Source organism: Zootoca vivipara, chromosome 2 (genome assembly GCF_963506605.1).
Source record: "Zootoca vivipara chromosome 2, rZooViv1.1, whole genome shotgun sequence".
Lineage (NCBI taxonomy): Eukaryota > Metazoa > Chordata > Lepidosauria > Squamata > Lacertidae > Zootoca > Zootoca vivipara.
Genome location: NC_083277.1, coordinates 47,541,619 through 47,565,256, shown reverse-complemented (window position 1 = coordinate 47,565,256; position 23,638 = coordinate 47,541,619). Strand labels below are relative to the sequence as shown.

Genomic DNA, 23,638 nt, shown 5'->3' with positions numbered 1-23,638 from the left:
ATAGCTAACCCCAAGTCACATTTCCGTCTGTCATCTTGATTCAAAATGGTGTCTGGCACCCAACCATCGACAACCCATGCCAAAAACCCTTTTGCCGAGTTTGGCAACATTAGCTCATGAGGTAGCCAAACTCATGCTAAAAAATGGGCAAAGTCACACCAAAGTGATGTTTTGGTACACTGTCTTGATTCAAAATGGCATCCAGCATCTAAATTCTGACAAGGACTGCCACCCCCACTTTGGGAATCCTTGTGTCGAGTTTGGTTATATTTCAAGAGGTGTCCAGTCGTATAGAAAACAGATAAACCACTTTCCAAAATACATAGTAGATAACGGAACAGTTCCTAGACCTTCTCTTCTTTAGCATATTTTGGATGCTTGCTGTTTTTTTGAACAATGAAATTGTGAGAGAATCTTGCTGTTGACCTGTTCTGAATACAATGATAACCATCTGCTTAATTTATGCTTGGAGGTGGCAGCTGACTATGAATGTGGCAAGCAGCTGAGCCATAGTAAAGCCTGCTTCCACTGTAGCTATAGCAATCTAGCTTCAGATGCAGGGACGTTTGGACTCTGGGAATCACGTTGTTTCCAATAATAATTTCCTGCAGATCTACAAAAATGGGCCCTGCTCCAAAAAAACAGCACAACTCAAATGCCAAGCCATGCGAATTTATATCCAACTGTAGGTACACACTTTTAGGTTTCAGCAGCTGTGGACAGGCCAACTTCTCAGATTTTAAAAGTTGCTCTTCTTCTCTGGCTTCTCAATCTCAATACTGGCTTCTCAATCTCAACAGAACAGTATAACTGCCCCATTTGTTCAAAATTCTACTTGGCCCTTGCACGGTTGGTTGGTTGGTTGTTTGATTTATTTATAAAAAATACAAAACCCACATCTATGACTCTCCTGCATGTCTAGATTATTGAGTCCAGCCAACTTTGCAAGGACCAAGTGGACTTTTGAACAGATGTACATACATATGCACACTCAGTCACATTCTGACCAACACACTTACCGTGTTTTATTCACTCCTTTTCCCAATTGCCCTTAAAATCTGATCTACACCTGCTGAAGAATGAGCACTCAGCACTCAGGTTACAATTGTGGGGTGTCCCCCTTCCAAAATGTAGCACCTTGAGGAGAAGGTTCTTAAGTCTTAAAAAATACGAACAGTTCCTTACAATGAAGTAGCACAGTCCTTTCTACCATCTCATTTCCACTTCTCTGTTACAGATGTAAAATAGGGTTAAGTCGTTGGACTATTCAGCCAAGCCAATGGAAAGAGAACGTTTCAGTTCAAAGAAGCTTGAACCCTGTGTGCCAAAGAGGTACAGAAGTGTCAACAGCTGCACTGCATTTACAATATCTCCATTTAAGCTCCTTCTGGAGATCTCCTGGTGAGCTTAAAGTTGGGGTGAAAATTGAGAAAACTACTTTTCTGGGGGAGGGGGAGCAAATCTGCGGTTTCTGTTCAATACCTATTTTGCTTTAGGTGTTGAGTGAACGGTGACACTGTGGTTATATGCAGTTAATGAAAACACACACACACAAATTAGCCAAATGCTCATTTTTATTATACACATTACAATGCATTTGCTACAGACTTTGCTAAAATTTACAAAAAAGTAGGTTTCATAGTTTTTAAAAATAAACTTCTTTATTTTATAAATTCATAAATAGGTGACAATAAAACGTCAAAATTGACTATTGTACGCAAGCTTTGTTCCCTTGCCATCTTGCATTCCACCCCACCTGGTAAACATTGTGCTAGGAAAAGCAAGACAGTTGCCGGTGATCAGAAAGATGGGCTCTAGGCCTGTTCCCAGAAACCTTGATTATTACAAGCAATAAAACTTCTTTAAAAATGCAGAACACTTCAGTTTACACCGGAGTTCTTCAAACCTTTTAAAGTCCTTTTTGGAATGAAGTGAATGAATTCAATATGAATCAGAACTTTCTCCCCACTATGTATGTAAGCCAGGCCTTTTTATGGCTAGTGGAAGCTGCATGTCCCTGGGACATGAGATTTATTTTTTTAACCACACAACCAACATCTGAGGCACTATTACAGAATAGGAAATGCCACTGACAACACAGAGCACATGAGGAACCTCCAAAGAACGTGTCAGTATTCATCACTAAATATTTCCCTAAAAACCACTTTCAAAAGTAGTGCTGGCATTATCTCTATCACATTCCAGACTGTGCCAACACCACAATCGCAGACTTGCATTTCCATCCCCATCCCCAATACCTGAATTTATAGCCTTGTGCTATCTTTCTACAGATTCTACCATCAGACTATGACCTGATGGTCAGGTTTAGTTGCCAAAAGCAACTAAGTGTGATAGCACACACACAAGACAAATTTCGCTGCACTTAATAGGTACTGACACAACTCTGTATCTGCCCCCATAGATGGGCAAACAGCTGCAGGAAGGGCAAGCTTCTGAGCAGAGATGGGAGAAAGATAAAGGTTAACTTGTTCTTCCCTACTACTGCCCAAATCATTGTAAGTTATTTTAGTTGGTGTACGGAAATTGAACTAGAGATAGTATTTGGATTAACCTGCTCACATCAAACTACTGATTCTCATAAAGATATGCAATTTCGGTACAGAAGAAGTTGTCCTTAAATCCCATTAATCTCAGCAGGACTTAAAGAGCTGTGGCCCAATACATATAACTTATTTTACCCTGGCTATAAAAACAATCCAAATCATGTATACTTAGTAGGGCCAATGGATTTCTATGGTACTTATTCCCCAGTGCACATGTGTAGGATTGTAATCTTAGGCAAGGCTCCAGATTAGGGCCACTATGTTCTTCTATTACATCTCCTGTATCACTGTGGATGGGGACTGGAGAACACACATCACAATGCAGTTGCACAATTGAGCTAATTTGCACGTGGGTACCAATTAAGTAAAACTGTGTATGGAAGGCTGGACATGCATGCAGGTCTTTCTTGTGAGATCTAAAATTTTGGGAAGGTAGGGAATAGTTCTCTAAAGCTTGAGAAACTCTCAAACATCCGCTCCCCGCCCCCCCCCCCCCCGCGCCAGGCAGAGTGCTTAAAAACAAAAACTTCCTTACAGTTTTGTATACCACAGTACAAACAACCAGATTTTATAAACTGCAAAATTATTAGCATCACAATAAGAGGACTGTGACCAACAGCAATATATTAAGAGCATGCACGTGTCTCACTCATGCACTTTTTATTTTCTCAAAATACAATCAAAGCAGCTAAGGTAGTGTGTAAGCACCATAGGCAACCATAGTATCAAACCATTCCAGATTGTCTATTTACTATACCCTGTAAATTTCTTTCCTAGTTGTACAAATTAGAAGGGATTCAGGATTGCCGTGCAGTGAGGTAGAGAGCTTACACACTGGTCCTAAATACAGAGAGGTCCCATTCCCATGGTATTTCCTGGTACCCAAATTTGGGACCAAGGGGAAAGTTTTCATCCACTAAATCACACCCATAATACCCAGCATGATTTCCTTACACTTCTCAGGTTCCAGGTTTTCCACACTTCTGACAGCTCTGCCCATCTGAGCAATTCAAAAGTTGCTGTCACCAAGTCCTTAATTCTGATGCCGCCACCTCCCTGTTTATTTTAAAAGTTGAGAATAAAAGTGCAAAGCAGAGCCATGACCGTAACAGGCCCAGGAAAATGTCAGGGAGGAGCAGGAAGAGGGAAGGAAAGCAAAGCAAACACAGATGTGAGAGCAAGGCAGAAGGCATTTTCTTCTGCTGTTGCTGCCTGGATGATCGGTTTTTAAAGTAGGGAAAGAGGATTCAGAGAAACTGGTGCTTTGTCTAGTATGACTCACCATTTTGTTCTGAAGCAAAGATTGTATTTATTTAGACTACCAGGGTGACTTTGCACATTTGAAAAAGAGAATAGAATGGAAGAGAAAGTAGGAACAGCTCTGCCAATTCCTCCACCTCCTCTTTCCATGAGAAATGTACGAGTTACTCCTTCAAAATTACAGAGTTAGTGAAAAGAGCAAAAAGTGTGACGTCTCTTCCTACACTTTTAGGTAATATACAAAGTCACTCTGGCTGCATGATTGATTGTATGTGTGCTGTATTACCTACTATGGTGGCCGATATTTGCTCCCACATACATTCTGTTAGCGCACAAGTACAAATGTTTGTCAGCACAAGCATTTCTGCTTGCCCAGTGGAACAATTTCCCCTCTTCTCTCCTCATACACTGTCCTGGGGGTTCTCCCAACCCCCACAGGGCAAATTGAGAGGGCACAGGGAGGAGGAGAGAGGGGAAAGCCCTTTTGTGGGCTTCCACTGGTGGGACCAGTTAGTTGAATCTGGCCTTTTACTTTTAAATGTATTGTAAGTCACTTGAAGACCTTTGTGTCTAATAAAGAATAATCCAATCTCGTACTGGGTCAATGATAAACATAACTAGGTGCAAATATCTATATATATGGTCCAACATTACCTAATTTCAGATGTTTTGAAAAAACACAAAAGGAAGGCACTGTACTAAATTCACATCTTAGATTAACAAATATTTGCATAGATTATGCATTAAGATGGAAATTGCCAATAGGTTGGTAAGGCGGGCATCAAAAAAAAAAAAAGCTATGCCATTTGGAAAATATTTTTGTGGACAAGTACTATCCTTATAAAAGTGGTGAAATCCATAGTACTTATAAGCTATATTTTCCTTGTTGTATAGCAAAATTCATATTTAATCTTGCAAGCCAGTAAAGGAAAAAAACAACTACAAATAACAGTATTTTAAGGCTGATAGCTATTGCTATAAACAGAAAAGTTTTCAAAACTATGAGCTACTCTTTAAAAGGTCTAGATTATGTTCCAACTACCAGGAAACAGTTTTCAAAGATTTAGGCCATAAACTCTACTCACAGACCAAATAATCACACATTTACTCACTTCTAATGCAAGATTTAATGTACTCACTTCTAATGAAAGACTTCCAAGTTAATTTGGACACAAATAGAACTCTATTTTAGTAAGTGTTTGTACTTTATTTTTAAAATGCTCTGCTACAAAAAGAATCCAATTATAAATGGTAAAATGCATGTCTGGTGCCATCAATTGTGAAAGGTACATATGTGCTTAACTGGCCAGGCAGGTTTAGTAACAGCATTTTTTGTGCAGAAAATATGCCACAAAACATGCTTTCTGTGTAACAAATGTGGCACATCTGAAGCACCCAAACTCTAATTGAGAATTGTCTTTAGTACAAATGATTATCTATTTAGTATCAGCATCAGAATCTTGTGTGTGCTCTATGTGCTTCTTCTAGCGATATATGTGAAATCTACCTATGCATCTACATTCTATGCTAAACTGATTTTGGCAAATCATTTCCCTCTTCTATTGTTTTGTGTCTTTAGCATGAAAGTGTGTTTTATTCTGATGTAGCAATGTTGAATGATACAAGACAACTTCATTCATCTAAGGAAGTTGTACAATATTTTGAAAGAAAAAACTGGATTTAGGCAAAGCAATTTGCAATGTATTTTTATATAACCTCTGACTGAGCCAGACAAACTCCAGAGATCATTTGCATGGTGGTTGAGGGCCAATGCCCATGATCTGGGCCAGTGGCAAAACAACTAGAGGACTGCCCCTCCACTGCCACTGCTAAAGTAAAATGTGACTTAGACCTGAGTCTTGAGGGAAAGAAAAGAAATCCTAGGCAGAAAAATGCATTAATTTGTAGCAAAGAATTCTTGTTTCCCAGTGTCCAAGATGGGTGATTCTTTCTATATTGTACTGGAAAGCTTCTTTTGAGAGATGCATTTTTCTGCCTGATTTAAAGATTTCCTACACAATAAACTTGTGGGAACGAGCTATTGGTTGTACAATGGTACCTCGCTTTGCGACCGCAATCCATTCCGCGGATGCGATTGCTCGCCGAAGCGGTTGCTCGCCGAAGGCACGCTTCTGTGCGTGCGCAAAGCGCCGATAGAGCACTTCTGTGCACGCTGCGCAGATCGCATCTGCGCATCCAACGCCGCGGAACCCGGATGTAAACACTTCCGAGTCCGCGGCAGTCGCTCACTGAAGCGGTTGCTCGCCGAGGTAGACGTAAACCGAGGTTTGACTGTACTAAAAAGACTGAGGAAAAACAAAGTGCTTAGTTTCTTTCCAGTGATAAGAGACAGCTCCAAATGTTTTCTCACCAAGTTCCCCCATTAAAAGACCAGACCAAATGGTCTAGAGATACAATCCTGAATTCTACCTTGCAGTACATTCTGCCATCTTCCACAGGAGATCCCTAGGACAAGCAGCACTACATGCCACTTGAGTACAAGACAAGGTCATTGTTGTCTCTATATATGGATGCATCTCTGTTCCCACCTTCCCAACCACAGATAAGCCCCTATTACACATTCACCAATCCCCAAGTAATCATTGCCACCAACTCCATCTCCTGGTAGGGCATCAGGTTTAAGCACTCTAGGAAGGGAGGGATCACACACAAAGAGTAGCTGCTTAGCCATCCCATCTGCTGCAACCTCATTACCACTTTTTCAATGAAACACTTGCAAGCACACACAGATCCACAGTGATACAGGTGGCTTGGGCAGCTGCCAGTTGCTTGCACTATTCTGTTAACAGCTGATGCCCTTTTACTAGGCACTGGCTCCAAAGGGTGTCAGAACACTCTGTAAATACGAGATAGGTTCGTATTACTCTTTAAAGTTAGGTCTCAAATTTACCTATGTTAGTGAGGAAACAACAAGCATTTGTTTGTAACAAAAGCCAGTCCCTTCACAATGTTTGGTGAGCTACAGTACAATCTTATCTGTATGACTGGCCTGAAAAAAAAACTCAACTTGTAGCAAACTCAGGGCTATTCAAGGGCTACAAGAGGAGGCTCACATGGAACCCAATTTGGAAAAGTATCCATTGTATTCTGTTCTTTCACTCTCAGGCTACATCAGAATATAAAATGTCAGACAACACTAACAGCTGAGTTCTGTGTATTCTCAACATACTTGCTATAAAATGTGCATAGATCGGAGGGAGCAGGTCAATTCTGAAACATTTGGTGGTCCCAGAAAAATGTCTTGAACTGGGAGCTTGTGACTACAATCTTGTGAGCAGAGTCCAACAGGATCCTGTTCACTTAAATCCTGGAAATCTTATATAGATCACACCCAGAATGTAGATTTAAGGATCAATTTCTAAAATCACCATCGTCATCATCATGGGAGCACCATCATGTCAGAATCCATCCAAAGTGATCCTAAAGCTGTAATGGCATCAGTTCATCAAAGAGTTAGCTGGAGGAGACCCTTACAGCCCTCAGTTGATTGAGACCTGGCTATGATGTAAACTTTCCTGCACAACACAGGCACATCAGTTTAGGGCTTGGCCTAAGGGGGATGGATCCAAGTCCACTAGGCACAGTTGCTAATCAGCTTCCAGTCATTTAAATTATGCAACCAAAGTGCCTGGAGGACTGTACTCACAGTGTAGAAACATTTGTTTGATACCAACAATTAGTTAAGGTAATCACTGGAGTTTTCTGTAACTCCAAAATACAGTGATTAGTTACTGCTGGGCAGTCAGAGCTTTTTAAATTTCTGGATGCAGTGGACCTGACGTCTCCTGGTATGAAGTCCTATTTAGAAGCAAAACTTCTCTGTTACACCTCACACTGCATTTCTATGTAAAACGTAGTTGTGAAAACTATCCCTAACAGAAAGTAAGGCCTCTTTATTTATTATATCTAACACACTTGAAATCAAAGCCACTGCTCTCAAAGCTACAAGCAGAAACACAACAGAACCCATTTTGGGTTAATTTTTGATCGGAAAAAGTGGGATGAGTTTTTTAATTAAACAAATTTTACAGTCAGTTACTTTGTATGACAAAAACCAAAACAGACAGAAGATGCCCTTTTTTATATAGATATGGGTGGATTTTCTGATTAATCATATCAATTTCTAAAAATGATCCAAGATTCTTCTTCTTCTTTAATGCTAATTGAAATAATCATAAATTGATGTTTTTGAATTATAATCTGAATTTACAATATCCATTTTCCTAACACAAATCAGGGACTTCTGAGTGTCCAGGTGCAAGGACCTGCTTTTCAGAGACTTTGCTCTGAACTGAAGGCCCTTTAATAGGTACAATGCATTAAGCACTGAAAAGTTGGCTTAACAGCCTGCAGATACTTTGGAGTTGAATCCAAAGAAAAATTTACTTTCTAGCCCCTCTTTCCATAGCTGCCAAGTTTTCCCTTTTCTCGCGAGGAAGCCTATTCAGCATAAGGGAATTTCCCTTAAAAAAAGGGAGAACTTGGCAGCTATGCCTCTTTCTTCTGACAGCCCCCCAGCCCCTATTGTATGGAGTGGGATGTATCATGGGGGTGGGAGTGGGGATAGCTGAGAGGAGATCCCTGAAAATCAGGTGGAGACACCTTCTGCAAGTGGGAAAGTCAGCTTCCTTTAGCCCCCTTTGGTGCATTTTTTCTCTGGTTTCAATCCGTTATTCATCCTATTTTAGTTTTAAGGTGCTAAAAAGAGAAAAAATGTGGGCAACATCTGCACATCTAAACTGCAGGCATAACTTTAACCTGAGATGAACATAAACTCTCCGTAAATTAAATGTGCTGCGCAGAAACAGTCACATAGTTTCATTAATACATTGCAGACCTACAAAAAAAGAGATTTTTTTCCTCTTACAGAAATGAGAAGATACAATTTAAAAGAAGGTGCTGTGGCATTAACTAATAGTGGCAGGGGCAGGGGGGGATCCACAAGAGAACAGGCTCAATTATTTAACCACAAAATGTGTCCCATATTAGGAGTTCCTGAGCCAATTTATGACATGAGAGCAATTGCTTCATGATTTATAGGGGCTCCATAACATGGGTGGACATTTAAAGAAAATTAGCAGGGATCACCTATACCTGACTGTGCAGTTTATAGACACTTATCAATTTCTTAACAAAACTGGCCCAGACAATCTTCACGAGGAGCTGATTTCATGGCACAAAAAATAAAACATTACTTGCAATTTCCTCCACAAATTTAATATCTAAAGTTAAACAGGAAGAAGCTCTAGCTGGATGACATCCTATGGAAAAAATACTCCAGGAACAACATTAATGATCAGCATGTGTAACTGAAACTAAGCTTCAATAAAAATGATTTGATGCACTGCAGCAATTAAAGAAGCAAAGGGTAAAAAAAACAAAAACATTATCTTCTTTTCATAGGTACTGAATATGAATTTTAAATGAAAATAATAACACTGAATATTAGAGGTACACGATATTATCTTCAAGAAGGGGGCTATAAAATGTGCAAAATATATGATGAACAAACCTTAATATTGAAATTACAATCCTAAGCCTATTTACTCGGAAGTGAGCCTGATGAATTTTCAAAGGCATTTACGCTCCAAGAAGGTTCTGTTGAAATCAGTAGGACTTCCATTCAATGAAATGTTTTTAGGATCAAGTCTTCCAAGATGGAAATAAAGAAAATAAATTAGTGACCCATGTGTTCAGTTCAGTTCTGCTCATACTGGTTTCTCTACTTGTCTGAAAAATGTGATACAAAAATCTTGTCCAGCTAGCTTTGCACCAGCAGCATTAATCAACCCTCGCCACATGCTACATTTAATGTCTAGAAAAACCTATCTTCTATTGAGGTTCCTCATTTTGAACAAATGTTAGCTGATTTGTCCTATATAGGAAACTTTCAAGTATTTCATACTTGAAACGTCCCTGCAGAGAAACTGAATGACACTGTGTGGTTTCTGATTATTTGTTTCTTGGAATGCTGAGAGTTTAAAAACAGAGGCAGTGTTAAGACTCACTGACCTAAAAGCAGAAGTGTCATCTTCTGTACAAGCTCCCATGGTACAGGGATTTACAACAGGTAACACAGTAATTTCTTGTTCAGACAATTTCATACAAAGGGATCCCAGTGGCTTCCTTCTGTGCAACTTAACTTTCAAATTGCACAAGTTCCTCTGAAAAGAATGTGGTAGAAACTGCTACAGAGTAACTGCTGTGGAAGGCTAACTTTTAGATCTACAAAAGAAAGCCCCTTCATATTTAAAATTATCCTGCAAATGTTAATGTCTAACCTTACAAAAATATTGGGCTTGCAGGAAAAGGATACTGCTGCTTTGTTATGCAGCAGAGTGTGTGTGTGTAATTGTAAGGGAAGGGAAGGTACCCTCGTAATTCCAGTAAAAGTTAGAGATAACATAACCTGCATCAGCAGCCACACCCCCATCCTTCCACATCCTTGCTGTCAAGTTTGATGCTGTCTGTGTTTTGCTCACTGAACATGGGGCCTCCATGCCTCATCATTAACTCTGTTGCCATCTTTACAAAAGCCTCCTCCACGTTGCTGGAGTCCTTTGCAGAAGTCTCTATGGCACAGGTGATGTCATAGTGCTCAGCCAGACTCTGAGCTTCCTCTAGCTGAACCTCCCGACGGTCACTTAGGTCAGACTTGTTTCCTGGCGGGAGAAAGTGGAATTGTTTACAGATTAATTTTGTAAATGCATCTCCTACGGTCAGGGAAAGTGTTCAGCCATGGGAGGGAGGGGAGAGACACAATAGCAGTGACTCGTGGAAAGGTGCTTGGAAAGCAGCAGGATCGCACAGGTGAAGGAAGTAGGCTGGAGATGAGATGCCACTTACATCTTGGAGATGAGAAAGAGCAGGTGAAAGCAGAAGCTGATAGAAAGTCTGTGGAGGAAGGACGAAGAAATCCGAGCCACTATAGGTTTATAACATTTTGCACTCTGGATTGTGGATTTTAAATTTAATTTTATCCTGTTTTGATGCTTAGAAAGCATTCACCTTCAACATAGTTACCGTGCTTTGCCTAATTAAAGGTTATAACTTCATATTCCTTATTCTGTATTTCATTGGCGGTGTTTGGACATCGCAATAAACCATGGTTTGTCTTGATTGGAATGTCTAACCTCCAACCAGGCTCATGCATTCCCCAATTCCCTCCTCTGGCGCAGCCACAAGGGTAAGACTGAAAGCTTTCGCTTCCATTTTTTATTAACTGCAGCTTATCATGTCATCCAAAGCCAGCTAACAGTGGTGAATCTTAACTGGAGAAGGTGGAAACAAGCCAGTTTCAAACCATGAAACTGGCTTGTTTCAAACAATCTGTAGTTGAGATTCACCACCAAGGATGTAACATTAAACTGTGGTTTAAATACAGCTTTTATCTCTGGAAGTAATTTGATTCTGAATGTCTACCTACAGTGCCAGTTCTAGACAAACATTGTATATATAAACTGCAATGAAGAGTAAAATATATCCTTAACAAAGTACATTTGGCATCTTGGACATAAGCTATCGTACTAGCCCAGTAACATATCATTTAGAATACATCTGATTTCAGAAGTTGTTTATGCTATTCAGTTTAAAGCAGGGCTTCCCCCCCCCTCAGGTGGGCGCCATTGCCATTATAAGAGAACAAAGGTGAGTTCCTCTTTTTCTAGAAAAACAGCACTGGCTTAAAGTATGTTGGAGCTTTACCATATATTATAAACTATAAGAGTCAAATCCCAGAGGAGCTGAAGGCACAATAGTGCTTTGCTCAAATAATTCCTAGTATTTTAAAATATATTTTTGAATTTGAAAAAGCATAAAGGCTATAGAATCCTAAACCAGCTTTTCCCAAAAGCAAACAAAAATGCATGATGTGGAAATGTGAACTGCAGTAGGAACCAAAAGCCAAAGCTTTCCAAACTCTCAGAATAAATGTCTCTTCATCTCCAAGATATCCAGGAAATAAAGAAAATGTCTCTGTACTGGCTGCGGTTGTCCTATGAAGTAGAGGCATAGCAATTTGTATTTCTAGCTCATTCCAAAATATACCCCACACTCACCAATCAGCAACTGTACTATGTTGGAACCTGCATACTTTCTCACATCCTCGATCCAGCGAGGAATAGACTGGAAAGAGCCTCTCTTGCTGATGTCATAGGCTAGAATAGCTCCATTGGCACTTCGATAGTAACTCTGGGTGATGGTCCGAAACCGTTCTTGACCAGCTGTGTCCCAGATCTGCAACTAAAAAATAAATAAAGAAGTTGCCAGGTCTTACAATATATTGATTGTATTTCTCAGGCGATATGCAAAATATGGTCTGAAGCTCAACATCAAAAAAAAAAAAACAAGATCATGGCCACTGGTCCCATCACCTCCTGGCAAATAGAAGGGGAAGAAATGGAGGCAGTGAGAGATTTTACTTTCTTGGGCTCCTTGATCACTGCAGATGGTGACAGCAGTCACGAAATTAAAAGACACCTGCTTCTTGGGAGAAAAGCAATGACAAACCTAGACAGCATCTTAAAAAGCAGAGACATCACCTTGCCTACAAAGGTCCGTATAGTTAAAGCTATGGTTTTCCCAGTAGTGATGTATGGAAGTGAGAGCTGGACCATAAAGAAGGCTGATCGCCGAAGAATTGATGCTTTTGAATTATGGTGCTGGAGGAGACTCTTGAGAGTCCCATGGACTGCAAGAAGATCAAACCTATCCATTCTTAAGGAAATCAGCCCTGAGTGCTCACTGGAAGGACAGATCGTGAAGCTGAGGCTCCAATACTTTGGCCACCTCATGAGAAGAGAAGAATCCTTGGAAAAGACCTTGATGTTGGGAAAGATGGAGGGCACTAGGAGAAGGGGACGACAGAGGACGAGATGGCTGGACAGTGTTCTCAAAGCTACGAACATGAGTTTGACCAAACTGCGGGAGGCAGTGGAAGACAGGAGTGCCTGGCGTGCTATGGTCCATAGGGTCACGAAGAGTCGGACACGACTAAACGACTAAACAACAACATGCCTTATCTCAACCGGGCGGGGGGGGGGAGAGATATTTACTACAGGAGTGTACATTTCTTTTTTGTTTTAATAAAAAATTTAAACTTGAGAGGAGAAATGGGTATATGTGGACCATGTCTACAGATCAGAAATCTCATTTCAATCTGCCACTGTGTTTTCAAACTCTGGGCTGTCATTCTATCTGAACAGATTAGAGTTGTAGAGTTGGAAGGATCCCCAAGGGTCATCTAGTCCAACCCCCCTGCAATGCAGGAATCTCAACTAACACATCCATGACAGATGCCCATCCAACATCTGCTTAAAAACATCCAATAAAGGAGAGTCCACCACCCCTTGAGCAAATCCATTCCACTGTCAAAATACTGCCAAAATGTTATTTCTGAAGTCTAGTTGGAATCTCCTTTCTTGTAATAATATTTTAGGTAACCTGCTTACAAGCTGTATAGGGTTTTTGTACACCAGTACCAGCACCTTAAACTTAGGCTGGTAGCTAATTACAAGCTAATGCAATTTGTTCAAGAGTAGAGCAATAGGATGGGAATATTCTGTCCCAGTGAACAGTGAAGTTGTCTAATTTTGCACAAGCTGCAGCAGCTTCTTGGCAAGCCTTGAGGGCAGCCCCATATAGAGCACATTGCAGTAATCCAATCTGGAGGTTGCCAGCAAATGAATGACAGTGGTCAAGGTACCCTGGTTCTGAAACGGATATAGCTGTCTTACCAACTGAAGCTGGTAAAAGGCACTCCTAGCCACTGAGGGACTGGGCCTCTAGTGACAGAGATACCGTAGATTGCACCCCCAGACTGCAAAATTGCTGCTTCAGGGTGGAACTACAACCCCATCCAAGTAAGACAATACCCACAGTGTCTCCATCTTACTATCAATCAGTCAATTAATAGTATCAATTACTATCAATATTGGTGGACTTGGTCCAGGGCTTGCATAGTTTCTCCAGATTCAAATGTTACAGAGAAGAACTAATGACACCACACCCCAAATCTTCCAATTACCACCGCCAACAGCTTCATTTAGACATTAAACGGCATTAGGGACATTACAAAAGATTAGATTTAACAAAACAAATATCAGATAGCCCAACGGAAGGTTCATTTAATAAAATAATTAATAAATCAATGTCCTTACAAAATATTTGCATAAGCAACACATGGGATTTTTTTTTAATTCCTTGTTGTAAAATCAAGTGCTGAGCCAAGGTGAGCAAGTTACTAAAGTACACACTAATTTGAAAAGTATTCAATTTCTGCCCAATTAATATAGCTAATTTGTGGAAGATTTATGAATGGACATCTCTTCAGGGTCAAATAACAAAAACTACAGATGCTCTAAGGTCACACTTGATTGACTTTGATGGGCAAATCTTGTAGCATCTGGGGTTGTACTAGCAGCCCCTGTAGTTTGCTTTCATGGACCTACTACAGCAGGCATAGGCAAACTCGGCCCTCCAGCTGTTTTGGGACTACAACTCCCTAGCTAACAGGACCAGTAGTCAGGGATGATGGGGATTATAGTCTCAAAACATCTGGAGGGCCGAGTTTGCCTACAGCATGATTTGCTGTTCATAAGAACACAGCTACCCAGTTTCAAGCCGCAAACTAACCAACCTTGTCAGGGTATTGCTTCAGGCATTTGCATGAGTAGAACAAAAAGATCTATTTTAGCATTCAAGATCAGGAAATCCTGCCAGATGCATGTGAAATAGAATGAGAGTTAAGTGTCAACATGGAGCAATCTGATAACTACCATAGCTGCAGTGATCTGCAAATGCTATCTCCTTCTTCCTTGACCTTCCTATCACAGTAACAGCTTTTTGCAGTTATCTGTTGATAAAACAATGGCTTATGCAGAGAAGTCTTGTATTCTCTCAACTTGCCTCAAGGAAGTACTTCTGATGATGACACTGCACTTTCCCAGTTCAAAGCACAAAGTTACTGCTGTAAAGATGCTAGTAGGCCACAGTAATTTGGTGTGCTGTCTAGATTGATAATATAAGTGCCAGCCACACTTCTGGATAATGATTGTAACACTGCTGAGCAATATAAACCCCTCTTCCCGCATGCCCAAACCATATCCTGAATCTAACCACTAGCACTCAACGTCCAAAGAGGAAACTAAAATGGGAACCAAAACTGACCAGTCTCCAGACAAAGGGTGGATAAATCCCTTGTCAGTTCTTTTGTTTCATACACAAACTCAGTCTTGAGACATTAGCTGGATGGTCCAACAAAGCTAATAGAAGTTGGCAAGTCAGAATTCCAGTAATTCTGGCAAGTAACTCACAGGAGAAAGGACCTTCAGGCTCTTGCCCACCAAAGCAATTATGGGGTGGGGGGAGACAACAGAAATGACTCCCATCTTGATTAATACTACATGTATATGGGGTGAGGAGTTAACCTGCCCTTCCCATGCAGTAACACAGCTTAAACATACTGGTGATAACAGCTGTGGGAAGGAGGGAGGCAGGGAGATTTCAGGAGTAGCTGCAAAGCAAATGGGGGCACTGCTCCTCACTGTGACGCCTGGGAGAACAGGGATGTTGGGTGGATTGCTCCTTGTTATTTTCTTTGCTTTACCAACTATTTTGCCAATTCCCTCTCTCATATTCAGTTCCCACCCTCATTCTGTTCTGGAAGGTTGGGGGATGCTACACGTGCCATGTATTCAGTGAGACTGAAATGCATTGTGGTTAATTAACACATCAACTATCCTCACCGTCTTCTGCAATTAAGAACACTATCCTGATTTACCTCTTAAAATAAATACCTTTAGTTTTTACTGAACAAAATAAAACTATGGTACCCCTGTAATCAAGAAGAATGTAAATGCAGCGTGCAGTATTTTTCTCAGAACACAAATTCAAGCTTATGGAAGGTTTTGAAACTTGTACAAAACTGCTCATTTGACAATGGTTTTATGAGAGGAGTAAGCAGATAAGACATTGGTCCCATTTTATCTTCCTCCAACATGAGTGTCAAAGCTCCACATATGGGAAAGCTCATTTAAACCAAGCCAAGTACTGAACACTGCTAAGGAAGTCTGAAATGTCGTTTGAATTTCTCAAATGTTAGACTATCCAAAATTAGTTCAAAATGCCAAAAAAAACCCCCACCAGTGTACCATCTACTAGTGGGATCTAAAAGCAGACTATGTGTATTGTATCTAGTTTCTTCTACAGTAATGTGTAACTGCCAATCACAGAAAATTTATTTTTATTTTATGCCACATGTAAGAAGTCTTTTTTAACTTTTCAGCTGGCACTGCTCTCTACTCCAAGAGCCCTTCAGAGAGACACCTGGTACTAGGTGGAGTCCCAGGAAGGAAAATATTTGCAATTCATGTGTGTGTTTGGCATATAAACTTGACCAAGCTTCAGTCTCAGAGGAAAAATGTCCCAACAGCCTTTTTGCTGGGGGAAAAGGAAAAAAAAGAGACTAAAAATATAAATGTATATTTAGATAAAAATAAAAATAAACCTCTTCCAACACATAAGGTAAAGTAAAACTACCATGTTTACTAACATTTTTCATTGCACCCCCACCCCAGCAGCTTACATAGCCTATATTTAAAAGCAGATACATCTACCACACAGGAAATCAGGAAATCATGTACGCCTCTCTCACACACATACTACAGCACAGCAGGGAAGCTGTGGCCCTCTAAATGTTGGTGGGTTCCACTTCCCATAATCCCTGACTATTGATCACGCTGGCTAGGGTTGAAAGAAGTGGAGTCAAGCAACATCTAAAGGGCCACAGCTTCCCCACCCCTGCACTATAGCCTGACAATGTTAGTTAATATTCCAAGGCTGTATCTGATGAAGTTGTATTGATAGTGCAAGGAGTGTCTTGAGTTCAAATCCTGGTATGGACGCATTCTGCACTGCACAGTCATAACAATGTTTATGGTAATGAGCATTTGCCCTTGGGAAAACAGTATCGCTCTGCTATTTGTTTCGAAACCAAGATGGCATCTGGAAAAGCATTTTATTTACTTTGCTAGTACTTTGGACAGTTTTCTAAGCCACTTTAGAAAGCTGAGTCAGATGATAAAGCAGTTGCACAACACGCATGTTGATATTTGTTGCAAGCCTATTCTTAAACCTGTTTAGCACGATCTGAAGCACTTTTCCAAACCTGCTTAGAAAATCCTGGTGTGATGCTGAAGAAAAGGATACAGTCATAACACCAAACATATCTGAGGCTCTCTCCTATTACTTATATGCACAGTGCATTCTAGGTACTGTACATGTCACATTGTGGACAGGGAGATTCAAAAATGGTTTTTAGGGTGATCCTTTAGCTACCATTCCTCAGTCAAAAAGGGGGAAATGGCATTTGCTGTGAGGTCTAATAACGTAAGAGGCACAAATAGCCTAAAGATATGTTAATTTTTTAGAAAGGTACTGTGTTAGCATGATGTAAAATGGACATTAGACAGGCAAAAACAAAACCTTAGGGTTACGAGGCTGAAATCACATTTAAACTGACTTGCCAGTCCCTGTGTGTGTAGCATTAACATGTAAACACAGCAAACACATAGGCTATGAATCCTAAGTCTGTGTGTAGCAACAGAAAAAAAGAAATAAAAGAAAAAGCTTATTGCAGCACAAGCCTTTGTAGTTAACAGCAGTCAACAGATGTTTGACGTGGACTGTTGGGAGCTTTATGGCTTAAAACTAAGTTGACTAGGTGATAACAGAACACACCCTGATAATTGGAGCACTGTGTACTATATCCTGTACATTTTATTATCGCCACTGATGTGATGGCGATTTTGAACAGTTTATGTTCCTTTGGAAGTTTCCTTTAGGTAGGTAATAAATGCTCCAACTGAGGTTATCTTGGAGCTTCCTCATAAATAACTTTGGAAGTATTTCCAATTCATAAGCAACTGCAGAAAGGCATACAACATTCCCAAAGGGATTTCCATACAAGGCTATGTATACACATAAGGTTTGAAATGCACAGGGGACTTTTTTTGCAGAGCACTTTTGTACATAGCATTTTTCAATTGTATATCCTTTTTTACAATATTATATGCCCACTCAATTGCTTCATTCTGAGGAACTGCCACTGTTGCAAGTGCCACATAATCCTTGTTCAACACTTGTAAGAAAGTGATCTTTCATTGTGGTAGCCACCCACACTTTGGACCTGCCTCCCTACTCACAGCAGACAGGTGCCTTCACTATACTCTTTCCGAGGCTTCCTACAAACATGTTTATTTAGGCAAGCCAATGCAGACATAAGAAGGTTGACATGTGTTTTAATCTCTTATTGTTTATTTCTTTTAAAAAAGTTTTAAATAGTTGTTTTTAACAGATTTTTACTGATTTTTTAATTGTTGTTGTTTTTTGTAAACTGCTGTAAGGTTTTAGTACAATCAATGGATCTATAAATATTTTGAAATAATCAGACTTTGCCCAAAACAGGAGTTACTATCCGTACTATCGGCACATCCAGATAGGCAGTTTCCCAAGTGGTGTGCATCAATGTTCTCTGCATCCCTCTGCCACAACAGGAAGGGGCCTAAAAAAATTCACTGTATATACATGACAGCAACAAGCGCCTGAGAAAACATCCTTGGCACAAAATGGATTAAAACCATTCCTGCAGTATGCTCTTTAGATCGACCAGCAGTGTGGGCCAAGGATGACATTGTGCATCCAACGCTGTACAGTGGTACCTTGGTTCTCAAATGCATTGGTTCCCAAATGCCAAAAACCTGGAATTGTCCTGGTTTTCAAACATTCTTTGAAAGCTGAACGTCCAATGTGGTTGTCGGTTATTGTTTCGGGGCCGCCTGCACCAATCAGAAGCCGTGCCTTGGTTTTCGAATATTTCAGAAGCCAAATGGAATTCCGGAACATAATAAGTTCGAGAACCAAGGTACCACTGGATGTGTGTTATCACACGAAGTGCACACAATCCAAACTTTCTCAGCTACCATACCTGATGCCCTTACCTTTTGGTCCAGGGACGGGACCAAAGTTTGTTTGTTTGTTTGAAATTAGTATAGTGCATTTAGGGTAAAGTTCTAACACAAACCCTTCAGCAGTCTGTTGGCAGTGAATTGAGTGCACCTGTGTGGAAGTCAGGAGGAGGACAGAGGGGTCTGGTGTCACCTAAGCCCCCTTCCCCCACACCTGTTACCTGCCTGGCTAGTGGGAGTGGGAGGAGCAAGAAGCCCCTTCCCTTGCAAACTGGGGCGGGGGGGGTCGTGGCGAGGGGCGGGCCAGCCAGGCCCCCCCTTGTCACCCTCCCTCCTCTCACACTCGGGCCAACCCCCACCTTGACCCGCTTGCCCTGGATCTCCAGGCTCTTCATGGTGAAGTCCACGCCGATGGTGCTGCCCTGCCTCTCGGCGAAGGCCCCAGTCTTGAAGCGCTGCACCAGGCACGTCTTGCCCACGCTGGCGTCGCCGATCAGCACCAGCTTGAAGAGGAAGTCGTAGCGCTCCTCCGGGTCCAGCCCGGGGGGCGCTCCTGCCGTGGGGGGACCCGGCATGGCGGCAGCGGCGCTGGGGCACCTCTTGCCGCTGCTTCCTTTGGCCTCCTCAGCTCCACAGCGGCGGGGAGCTCCGCGGCGCCGGGCCCGGCCTAGCGCTGAGCTCGCCTCCCCTTGAGCGCCTGTCTGGGCCGCGACTGCGACCGCCTCAGCATCGTCCCCGGCCCCGCCAGACCGGGTGACTGGGCATGCGCCGTGGGAGCCGCAAGCTCTTCCTCATGCATTTGCCAGGAAGGGCGGGCAAGAAGGAGGGGAGCGTCGCCTCAGGTGGCGGCAGGCGGGACGAGGGGCGGGGACCTGCCTTCACACTTCGCGCTGAGGGCCGGCGCAGGCAGCGCAGGAATATACCAGCCCGAAGCCGCGAAGGGAGGGGTCGCGCCTCATATTTCTGGAAAAGAAAGACGCTTCCCTTATATTGAGGGCGGGCGGGAGGATTTGCCTACCACGTGTACGGAACCTTAAGAACACGTGTATGTGCTTAGCAGAGCCGGCCCAGCCATTGGGCAGGGTGAGGCCGCTGCCTCAGGCCGTACCCCGTGAATGTCGACCGAAATTGTGTAAAGTCTTGCAGTGCCCGCAAGCAGAACACTGGAGGAAGAGATCCCAGTGGAATGATTGGGCTCTACCAGGTTTTTTTTTATTAAAAACAAACAAACCCAGATCCACCTTCCTTGTGGTCTGGCCTTGGCTGGGCAGCCTCATTAGTCCTTTGGATAGCCACGTGTGAATATGCTCTCTTAAAACGTTTTCCCCCATAAGGAAGTCCTGTTCATGTTTCCTCTGAAGACCCACTGATTATTCCCAGCCAGGTACAAGTATACATAGGCATGCAGATTTATGCTGAAATCCAATAATGGTTTAGAGGTTAAGTCCTATTGGTATAGGTTTGCACTGATCTCAGAAATAATTGGTTCTGGAAAACAGCATGAGGCCAATTTCCATCTTCCTCATTGCTGGCCTTGTCAAAGCAGAGAAGGAAAGGCAGGAGGGAATGAACTATGATAGCTGGAGATTGTCTCTTGACTTGCCATGTACAAAGAATGGTAGAATATGTTGTGAGGGCTATTTAGGTAAGTATGCCTTCCTTCTGATGTTAAGTAGTCCCATTTTGAGGGGGGGGGGGAGAACCCCCACACTCTTTTCTAGAAAAGAAGTTAGCCCTTTCTATGGCAGTAAGAGTTGTGCCCTGGGAAATATACCATGTTTGTGGACTGGTTTCGTTTTTCCCTGCTTTAATCCTTCTTGTGCTGGAGAATAAACTGTATAAAACACCACCCAAATATTCCTATGCTACCTCAGGCTGTATCTTTTTTTCCATAATAAAATCACTACTTGCACTACTTGTACTGTTATAGCCTAAGGCAACCCATAGTTTGTGGCAGCCTGATATTGTTCCACATCACCCAGCTTCATTTAGTATTCCTGAACACTCAAATGAGTATGCCATGCTACTCCTCAGCAGCCCCAGATGCTGGTGTGTACACATGACATTTTATTATGACATCAATGGGGACAGTACTTGTTTTTTTCAATGCAGTCCACACAAGTGCATATTTTTTGCTCCTGAAAAGCACTTTATGAGAAACTGGTTTCATTCTGAAAATAAAAGCTCATTGATTCTGCATTCTTCTGCAGTTTGTTCATTTGAAAACAGGTGTAGGTAGTGCTATTTTTCTAGAAAAAGAAGTGCAGGAACTCACTATGAATGCCTCCTTTTTCTTAGAATGGCAATGGCACCCACCCGAGAGGTGTTGGAACTCACCTGAGAGGTTCTGGAACCCACCTGATGTGCCGGACTGAGTTCTGGTGAGTTCCATCTGAGAATAAGTCCTGGGTGTAGGTGTTGTTCCTAGCAATGGAGGGGTGTAGCTGTATCTGCCCAGTTACATATGTTTGTACATATACCAAGGTTGCAATCACTACTTCCTTCTTCATCACCTGGGGCATGGGCATGGAGAAAAAGGCATGGATAACCAAATGAAGGTGTTTCAAATAACCACACCTATCATTGTGGATGGTGGCATCTAGAATAAATCTAGACTGAAAGCAGCATGTTGAGAGCAAGCATGAATGATTCTGGATTAAGGAAAGGTACATTTTTTGATAAAAATAGGTTAGTATATACAGTATACAACTGCATACACATGATACATTTAAATTACATAACTTCCTTCCAAAAAATCGTGGAAACTGTAGTTTAAGTCTCACAGAGCTACAATTCCCAACACCCTTAACAAACTATAATTCAGAGGATTCTTTGGTGAAAGTCACATAGTTTCATGTTCTTTAAATTTCCTGTGTTATACCGGTAGGTCCTGTTCCCAAGATCTGTCTACTTTATCCAACAGATCTTCAAGCTTGGTTAAAAAGCCAGCTACAAAACACACTGGTGAGTCAAGAAAAGAAGTTTGTTAATGAGGAAATAAAATACTAATAGTGGTATGCAGTAAATTGTGCTGTTAGTTTGCATTTTGCTGATAAATTGATCAATGTCCTAACCTATGATACAATAGATTTTCAGGATGAGATGCTACTAGGGCTGCCAATCTTTTTATTTTAGGTAACAACATGATGTAGTTCAGTGGAAAACTAAATGGATTGCTTTCATGTCAGTGATTTTAGAACTATGCACTGTATTAATCACTACTTGTGGATGAAAACAAAGGTTTGCAGCTTTCCCCTAGCATAAACAGTTTTTGCTGTTGTTCATGATAAATGTGCTAAAGTTTCCTCTAAAAGTAAACACAGCTAAGGTACAGCAATATGTGCTAATATAGTAAGCACGGAATGCAATCATCAGATTTTTATTTTCTCCTTAGCAATTATGTACAGGATTACAAACATTGTCAAAAATGCCCTTGGGCTGTACCCAACAAAGTAGTTCCATTTAGCACAAGGACTTCCCCTTCCCTTCCCTCCTCTTCCTACCTCCCCCAGTCTGTTCTTGTGGTTACCCTAACCCTCTGGTGCAGATTTGGGGAGGGCAGGAGAGGGGGATGGAGGAGAGGAGAGGAATGGAAAGTTCTGTTGCATAAATAAAACACTCTGTGCCAACAAAACTACTTCGTTAGGTAAAGGTAAAGGGGCCCCTGACCATCAGGTCCAGTTGTGTCCGACTCTGGGGTTGCGGCGCTCATCTCGCTCTATAGGCCAAGGGAGCCGGCGTTTGTCCGCAGACAGCTTCCAGGTCATGTGGCCAGCATGACAAAGCTGCATCTGGTGAACCAGAGCAGCGCACGGAAACGCCATTTACCTTCCCGCCGGAGCGGTCCCTATTTATCTACTTGCACTTTGATGTGCTTTTGAACTGCTAGGTGGGCAGGAGCTGGGACCGAGCAACGGGAGCTCACCCCATTGCAGGGATTCAAACCACCGACCTTCTGACCAGCAAGCCCTAGACTGTGGTTTAACCCACAGTGCCACCTGGGTCCCGTCTACTTTGTTGGATACTGCCCCTTATTTCACAAGTCTGAATTCAATTTCATGATAGCATCTGCCTAAGTAGCTGATACTGTTATTTGTAGGTGAGCAGTGGGGATTTTGTTACTATTTGTTCTTTGAAAGCAGTTCACCACCATACTGTATAATGATGTTTTAAAAACTCTCGTCTGTTTCATACTCCTTTGGGTGGTCCACTGTGAAACAGTGACATATAAGAGACAGTGTGGTATTGTGGGTAGAGGGTTGGACTGCAACATGGGAAACCAGGGTTCAAATTTCCACTCAGATAAGGCATATTAAAACAATAGTTGTCCTGAGCCAGATCCACAAGCAGAAAGAGGTAAATGCACACAAATCTCTCCTATTTTCCTTTGATTAGCACGACTCATTAGGTAAGTACAGAGGTTCGATATCAGAGTGAGTTCAATTTCCTCTCTCCCGAGCTTCTGACTGGGGATCAGAATCAGCAAGGCTAGCATTTTCTCATTCCTGCCTTACTCTTCTTGTGGTTCTCTCCAATGATATTGCAGAATCTTGAGTTCTGATAGCATACTGTTCTTCTATCAGAGTAGACCACCTACTCACTTTTAAGATTATTCAGTCCCAATGATTTTCCATATTTCACACTATATTTACTTACTGGAACTGGCTTTGGTTACTCAGTGATGGGAATATGTTCAGCACATGCTAAGATGGCCTTCTCATAACCTGTGTATTCTTTATTTCATAAAGAAATAGGTTGTGAAGCTGAGCCTTGGCACAAATTAAATTCTGCAGCTGGTCAAATGACACTGAAGCATGCCAATGTAAAATT

General features: G+C 41.7%; 1 protein-coding gene across 1 annotated transcript; it reads right to left on the bottom strand.

Annotated features, from left to right (window-relative positions):
• Positions 1-1,556: 1,556 nt before the first annotated feature.
• Positions 1,557-19,591, bottom strand: RAB43 (RAB43, member RAS oncogene family). The gene is made up of 3 exons (XM_035106267.2): positions 19,168-19,591; positions 11,903-12,086; positions 1,557-10,507 (listed from the first exon to the last, which is right to left on the bottom strand). The coding sequence occupies exons 1-3, from the start codon at positions 19,381-19,383 to the stop codon at positions 10,260-10,262; spliced, it is 648 nt and encodes a 215-aa protein (XP_034962158.1). The 5' UTR covers positions 19,384-19,591; the 3' UTR covers positions 1,557-10,259.
• Between the last annotated feature and the right edge of the window lie 4,047 nt (positions 19,592-23,638).